General features: G+C 51.7%; 1 protein-coding gene and 1 long non-coding RNA gene across 2 annotated transcripts; one reads left to right on the forward strand and one right to left on the reverse strand.

Annotated features, from left to right (window-relative positions):
• Positions 1 to 3,053: 3,053 nt before the first annotated feature.
• On the forward strand, positions 3,054 to 3,788 carry LOC139833250 (uncharacterized). Its single transcript, XR_011748657.1, has 2 exons — positions 3,054 to 3,239; positions 3,453 to 3,788. It is a non-coding gene; the product is annotated as an uncharacterized lncRNA (long non-coding RNA).
• A 67-nt stretch (positions 3,789 to 3,855) lies between these two features.
• On the reverse strand, positions 3,856 to 4,503 carry LOC127317938 (hydrophobic protein OSR8). Its single transcript, XM_051348538.2, has 2 exons — positions 4,290 to 4,503; positions 3,856 to 4,149 (listed from the first exon to the last, which is right to left on the reverse strand). Exons 1-2 carry the CDS (start codon positions 4,383 to 4,385, stop codon positions 4,009 to 4,011), a joined length of 237 nt encoding a protein of 78 aa, XP_051204498.1. The 5' UTR covers positions 4,386 to 4,503; the 3' UTR covers positions 3,856 to 4,008.
• Positions 4,504 to 7,339: the final 2,836 nt, after the last annotated feature.

The following is a 7,339-nucleotide window of genomic DNA, read 5'->3' on the forward strand; positions in this document are numbered from 1 at the left end:
CGCCAAACCCGAGCCTTCCCTTGTCGCCACGAGCATCGGCCGCGACAGTTGTTAGGTTTGGCATGGAAGCACATCCCACGACGTAGCCGTCCACCACTTGGCCCAAGATCCCATCGCCCTCTGATCTCCGGCCCACATCATCCCCGCCCACAGAGGGGGCGGGCTGGCAAAAGCGGCCGCAGCTCAGCGGCAAACGCCCCTCGGGATGAAAGGCCAGCCGAGGGTCCTCCAACACAACCTTTGGATTGTGGCGGGCTCCTCTTCCCGCTCGTCAGCAGCGCGCGAGGCGCGGGGGAGAGCTTCGCCCAACGAGACGAAAATCCCACCCACCCTCGGAACCTTCCCGCACCGGCGCCGTCCCCATCGCTCGCAAAGCATGATTTGAAACCGCCGTCCCTTTTGGAACGCATCCGTTCAACGGCGCCGACAAAGCTGACTCTGGCGCGCCCAACAGCCTCCTCTCGGCCCTCCACCGGCCCCACTCCCGACGCAGCCTCGCTCCTTTGATCCGATCGCTGACCGGCGACCAGGCTCCAGCCGACTCGTGAGTCACGGCATGGACTGGGTCCATCTCCGTCCACGTCGGCTTCGTGGACCGCGCCCACCACGTCCCTCGGCGCTCGGGAAGCAGCTTCTGCGTGCGCATCCATGGCGCCCACGACCGACAGTGTGCAGGCGCGTCTCGCCTGGCCGTCGCACCAAGACTCGGCTCCCACGGCAACCTCCAGCCCGTCCGGCTCAATGGCGCCCTCGCGAGACGAGCGCCCTCCTCCGTGTTTCCAACGGCCGCCCGTGCGCTCTCCGCAACGCGCTCCTTTGTTCGAACGACCCGCGCCAATGGCAGCCTCACCGACGTCGCCGCCATCACCGGCGCCAGGTGTAGCGGCGCGTGCCTCGGGCACTCTCACGGACCTTGCGCCTCCACGCTCTCTTCCGCTTGTTCGGGCTGGGCATCGGCGCTGTCGTCGGCGCACCCACGACCGCCCCCGACACAGGACCCTCGTGGAGCCACCGTGGCCGCCGCCACCTTGCCCGGAGGAAGCGTATGCCTCGCGACCACCGCTCTCGCCGCTCCCCGGGCAGTGGTGTCGTGAACCCCGCGCGTGTAGTTGTATTGGCGGCGTGACAACATGTCGGGGTGCAGTTTCATCACCATCGTGTGCACGGCCGCCACGGCGTTGCTGTCGTCTGAGCGTTGCGGCGGAAGTCGACGGCCGGGTCACATGGACGATCAGCTGAGGTTTAACGCAACGTGTTGATGTGTGGCGGCACGACCGCCTCGCGCCGGCGCTCGCCAAGTCCTCAAGCGACGGTGGCTCATCCGGCTCCACAATGTGGAGATCAACCTCCTCTCGGGATCGGCCACAAGGTCGAGGCACCACGCCGATAACCCTGTGTGCCCATGTCCGCGCGGGACTGCGTTAGCATGTGCAGCCGCTCCACCTGTGCCGCTGGCGCCAGATCGCCTCCGCCATGGACAGTCGCTGGGGAAACGAGCGTTGGTCGGCACCCTCCACTTCGACCTCGACGTGCACACAGAGGCCGCCGCGGGGATCGGCAGGCGTGCGGCGCGCCCCATGGTCCGAGCAGGAAGAACGCAAGAACGAGACGCGATGACCTCATCACCTGAAGACCCTGTCCCGATCCTCTCTCCTCGCGAAGAAGATCGTAAAGTCCTCGTGGCGGTGGCGGGCGCACCGTAGCTCTCACGGCAGCATCGTGGACGTCTTCCAGCCGCCATGGCTACCTCCTCCGTGGTGACTGCGCTAACGGACGCCAACAATCAATCAGCGAGCAAAGTTGCCTTGGCGAGCATGTCCTCCGCGTCGCCGATCTCCGCCGTGCGAGGCGCCACGCAAGCGCCACGCCGCAGGGCGTCGCGCCAGCACCACCACCCACCGCCGGAGCACGCTAGCGCCAAGGGGGCAACTTGCTGATCCTCGCGGCGTGGCCTTGACAGATCCTCGACGCGCGCGAGCCGGGCCAAGCAGCACGGCGCGACGGCCCCGTCACACACCACCGGCACCGGCGCCACCGCGCTGGCCTCCCCACCATGGGGCCTCTTGCGCATCAAATACGCCACCGTCGCGCATCGCTTTAACCCCACGCTCTTTCTCACTTCTTGCGAAGTGACCTCCTCTCGGCGCGGCCCTCGTATGGCACGATGGTCCGCGGGCTGGCGCGCTGTCGGCTCTCCCGAGTTGGCTCTCTGTGATGCCATGCCGCCTCCATCCTTCGTTCCATCCCGTCAGCGTTGGCGCCACTTCGCGAGCCGGAGGCTCCCCGGCAGCCTGCTTGGTCCCCGTGCTGCACGCGCGCGGAGAGCACCTAGCGCCATCATCCATGCGGCGGCCGCGGCCCTCAACATATCGCCCGTCTCGCGTGCCGGCTCCGTAGCGTCCCACGGCGGCGACCCTGGCCGCGGCGGCGGGGGGAGTCGCACACTCCCGTGCCATATGCCCACCTTCTTCCACAGCGCAGCAGGACACCCTGGCCGACGGTGCGATCGGCGGCGCGAAGGCGAGTACAAAGCCAGGCAGAGGATGCAAGAGTCTTGGCACCTGGCCGTAGGCGCCGACGACGCGCTCGGTCCGCGCCGCCTCGCCGCCACCTTCCCTCCCAGCCTTCGCCGGCCGCGTACGCTTTTGCGCGTCACATGTGTGGGTTCCTCCCACGGCTTGTCTTCGCTCGCTCGTCCATGGGGTCGTCATGAGTCGCCAAGGCCGTCAAAGGCGACGCCTTCCTCCTCCCCGAAGATCTCGACGCCCGGCTGCGCGCGCCCTTGACGATTCCGGTCGGTCGCCGTGCTCCGCCCGCCCGCCGCCGAGCTCCACGCTCTGCGACCGCGGAGTGTCCTCCGAGTCCGAGCCACAGCCGCCGCGCCACTCCGTCTTCGCGCCCGCGCGGGCCCGACGCCGGCGGCGAGGACGGGGTCCGGTGAAGAAGTGGTCACTGTCGCTGCCATGAGCTCGTCAGCTGCTAACCATCATGAGGCCCTCGGCACTCGCCAAGCAGCACCTCCTCGCGCTCTAAATGGATATTTGCACTTAAACCTGTCAATGATTCTACAGGTTCTTTGCCTTGATGAGTGCACAGCCAACGTTGATAACCAGACAGCATTCCTGTTACAGAATACTATTTCTGCTGAATGCAAAGGCATGACAGTCCTCACTATAGCCCACCGTATCTCAACAGTAATGAAGATGGACAATATTCTTGTTCTTGATCAAGGCAAACTGGTAAGTCGTGCTATTATGTTTTTTGTAACTTCTCAGTAATGAGATAGCTAAAAAAGTCAAATATTCTAGATCTATTAAAATACTTAACTGAAATAAACTAACAGTAACATAATCAGACATCTGCAGTAGAGTGCTTTGTACCATGTTGAAACCAGTAAATTCCCTTTACTCATCAATTTAGCATATTTCTAACTGTATTTCCTCCAAACTTAGGTTGAAGAAGGAAACCCAGAGGCTCTTATGAATGACAGATGCTCAAGATTCTCACGCTTTGCGACGGCATCTACAATGTGATCCCATGGAAAATCATGCCCTGCTCACCCTGTTATCCCAGGGGAAACACTAGGTCTTAGTTGTAGTTCACTTTGATCACCGATACTTTATTCTCCGATGAGTGAATTTACACTAACAGAAAGCCTGATCCTCCAGCTTTTCTTGGAGATCTTTAGTTTAAGAACTGACTGAACATTAACACAATGTTTCCTTTTTTTTTGTATATGTCAACACAATGTTTCCTTATATGGATCTAGGATGAGATCTACTGCATTATTTATAAGTCCCCACATGAACAAGGTAAATTACCCGCAAACCAGAAACCACCGCTGAAGCAGGCAAGTGAAGTAAAGCAGACATGTACGAACTGCAATGCACGATCCAATTCAAGTATATAACCCGTCCAAACTGAACACATACAAGAGGCAGGAACAGGACTGGGATTCTACTAACCTAACCCCATACAAAGGACCAGACCAGACTGGCTGCAGGTTGCTCAGGCGACGTAGATGTAGTCGTCGGGGTCGCCGTTGCGGCGGGCGCGGTCGGGGTCGACGGAGAGGATGACGTAGGCGGCGTAGAGGACGCCCGGCAGGTAGCCGAGGATGGTGAGCAGGACGCTGATCCAGAACTCCATCTGCTCCACCAACAAGAACCGAATCAAAATGGACGGGAAGACATGGAGATGGAGCATCCGGTGAATTAGCAGGTGAGAATCATCGGTGAAGAAAGAAAGTGGGAAGGAGATTAGAGGGGATGGGGAATTAGTTGACGTACGGAGCAGCAGCCATGGCGGAGGCAGACGCCGAGGGGCGGGAGGAGGATGGCGCAGAGGATCTCCAGGCACCGGCAGCAGCACGAGCACAGCCCCATCTCCGGTTCTGTTGCTCGCGGTCGCCGGACTCGGTGGTTCTCCCTGAACGGCAGGAGGTCGACCAACGATGGGAGCGTGACTTGTTTTTTGCAAGTTGTGCGGCAGCGCGGTTGATAAGTTTTGCACGTTAGCTCCAGGTTATCACACGTTCACGTGGAACTCTGCCTCGTCCTGATCAATTCATTGAATTTTCTTGTGTTCCTTTTTTTTTTTTTTGCAATTGCTTGATAATAGTCTCTGCATATCATCCATCCAAAGAGGCAAAGACTGGAGCTTATCGCATAGTTGTATTCCCTCGCTTCCATACGGCCATTTCTTCAAAGTTCAAACACAACCATGTGTAAGATATTGGGTTTGTTTTACAACGAAAGAAGAAGGATTGGAAAGTACCAACTTCTTCTAATCATGATGGAAAGTATAAATGGCTAGTATCGTGTATGCATAGTATAGTTTGTGATACCACCTCCACAATGCATAGTATCATAATATCGTATCATACTTATGTCATATTTAATGTTTTGTAGAATCTCAATGCAAATGTGTGTACATGATGTATTTGTCATGAAGTTTTCTAGGTTTATGTGTCATGATACGGTATCATATTATGATACTACTCTCATCTCTCACCTCATTAATTGATATGACACATCAGATTTTTGCCAACATGGCATGCATGATACTACTTATGATATTCCCATTGGGGCTAGTCTAAGATATGTGCTAAGAGGACGTTAAGAGCAACTCCAATAGTATAACTAGTTATTGGCTATAAGTAAGATGCCATATCATTTATAGCCAACATATAACCAACAAGTACAATAGTTGGCTATAAAGATGTACTACTTTTTCAATGAAGGACTCACATTTTATTCACACAACTTGCCTAGAAGTACGTGCTAGAACTAGCTCTTGCATAAGAGCCACTTATATTTTCTCTCCTCTTCTCTCTCCTTCAACTAGACACAAATATACTATTGTACTTACTCTAAGCTACCATAATGGTGAGCGGCTTTATAGCTTTAGTCGCATTTATTATACTTTTGCTCCTCGTTTCTCAAATGAAAAAAAGTACTCTCTCGCAGTTTATTAGACATGCACGCAGGGAGCGGTGTTTTGGAACATGGGTACATATGCTCCCTATATTCAAAATGCATCTTACATACATTTTAAATTTTAAAAAAAATTGAAACTAAAAGTTTGCACGTACATCTTCACAAGCTACATGCTAACAAAGTCGTTTCATAAAAAATGGACTTATCATATGACGTGTGTGAAAAAGACAAAATCCAGTGCTAAAAATAATGCTTTTCACAGGATAAACTTTTTCTTTTTTATATAGATCACACAAAGTATTGGTTTTTCGTGAAACTTGATAAACGCACGTATATTATGGAGATGTACATGTAGAATTTTTTGTCCAAATTTTTCGACATTTCGAAATATAATTTTTTGGTATAGGGAGCATACGCACCCGGGAGCCAAATTGAACTTCCGATGCACGTACTTCTATGTCATTAATTTGATCAAGTTAGCATTAGTATTATATTTTAAAAAGTATATCATTATAAAGTTTAGATATTTATTTTCTAATAATATAATTTTTTGCTTTATATAATTTAAATTATACAGGTTATATAATTTAAATTATACAGGTTAAACTGATGACCTAGGGATACAGGAAGACTAGTAACACGGAGGGAGTATCTTCTTTCTGGGAACATGCTAAACCATAAATTATTATGCTCGCTGATCCAACTCCTTTGAAGCAAGGGCTAAAAACTTTTGAGCCCTAAAGCAATTGTAGCAGCTCCGGCACTCGCTTCTCCCACCAAATGGACCAAATCCTAATTGGACTTTGAAGCTACGATGACCACCGTTCAAACTGGACCTGTGGAGGCGAAGTTTTGTGTGAGAAATCAAACTGGGACAGCAGAGCTGCCAGCCAAGGTCACTTGCTGCTGCTCCATGCAGGTAATCATGATCAAAATGGAACCGACACTAAGATCTGATAGAACAAACTAGCTCAGCAGAACGCAGGGTTTCAAGTCAAGGATAGCAATAAAAATTCAGAGCAAAGCCATTTGTGCAAATGGACATCTCACAGTATATGGCCACAAGGTGAACTGATGAAGGCAGGAGTCGCCTCCAGGGCAGACCAGCATATTATTGATTTCACAACAGTAAAGCATGCAAGTTATCTCCAGCACTATTTGATTCCCTAGGGTAGTTTCTAGCTTGGAGTCGATGATGTATACTCAAAATCTTGATATATATAATGAGGATCTGTGTTTCAATTATTATGCTCCCTCTGGCACTAAATACCTGTCGCAGGTTACATGAACCTAGACATACATTAGCCTACATTTTGCCTAAATCTGTAACAATTATTTAGGGTTGCAGGGAGTATCAAGATATGCAATGTGGTATGAGGGGATTAGTGGTTGAACTTGAACATGCTATTTCGGAAAGGACATGGCAAACAATGTGCTATTCTCACAGATAAATATCTTGACTGCACCATCATGAACCAGGTTATACAATGCAATCAATACGGACTGTTGTTATGAATACCATGTAGAGAAGATAAAGAGTAAAGAGCGCTTTCTCGCAGGCATAAATACTGCTTCAACAATAGTTATTCTAAAGCTGAACTTAAGGAGCAAAAGCAAAATGTGTCGCACTAGTACAGTTTTGTTCTGTAGTTGTTTACATATGGTATGATGTACCTGGAACAGCTTTTTTCTGAATGTCGTGCAACTGCGAGATTTACTTGAAAATTTGCCATTGACAGGCAAGTTTAGCAGCTATCAAGCCTAGAAAAGTTGATGTCGCATGTCGGTGTAATTTTTTTATCCCACATCTCCAAGGAAGGAATTTTGTGCATCTTCTCTACCAGTGGGCTTTGTATCAATCATGCCAGTAGGAGTAACTGTGGGAAGTCGAGTCAGTCAGA

The sequence above is a fragment of the Lolium perenne genome, chromosome 7 (assembly GCF_019359855.2).
Source record: "Lolium perenne isolate Kyuss_39 chromosome 7, Kyuss_2.0, whole genome shotgun sequence".
NCBI classification, from domain to species: Eukaryota; Viridiplantae; Streptophyta; class Magnoliopsida; order Poales; family Poaceae; genus Lolium; species Lolium perenne.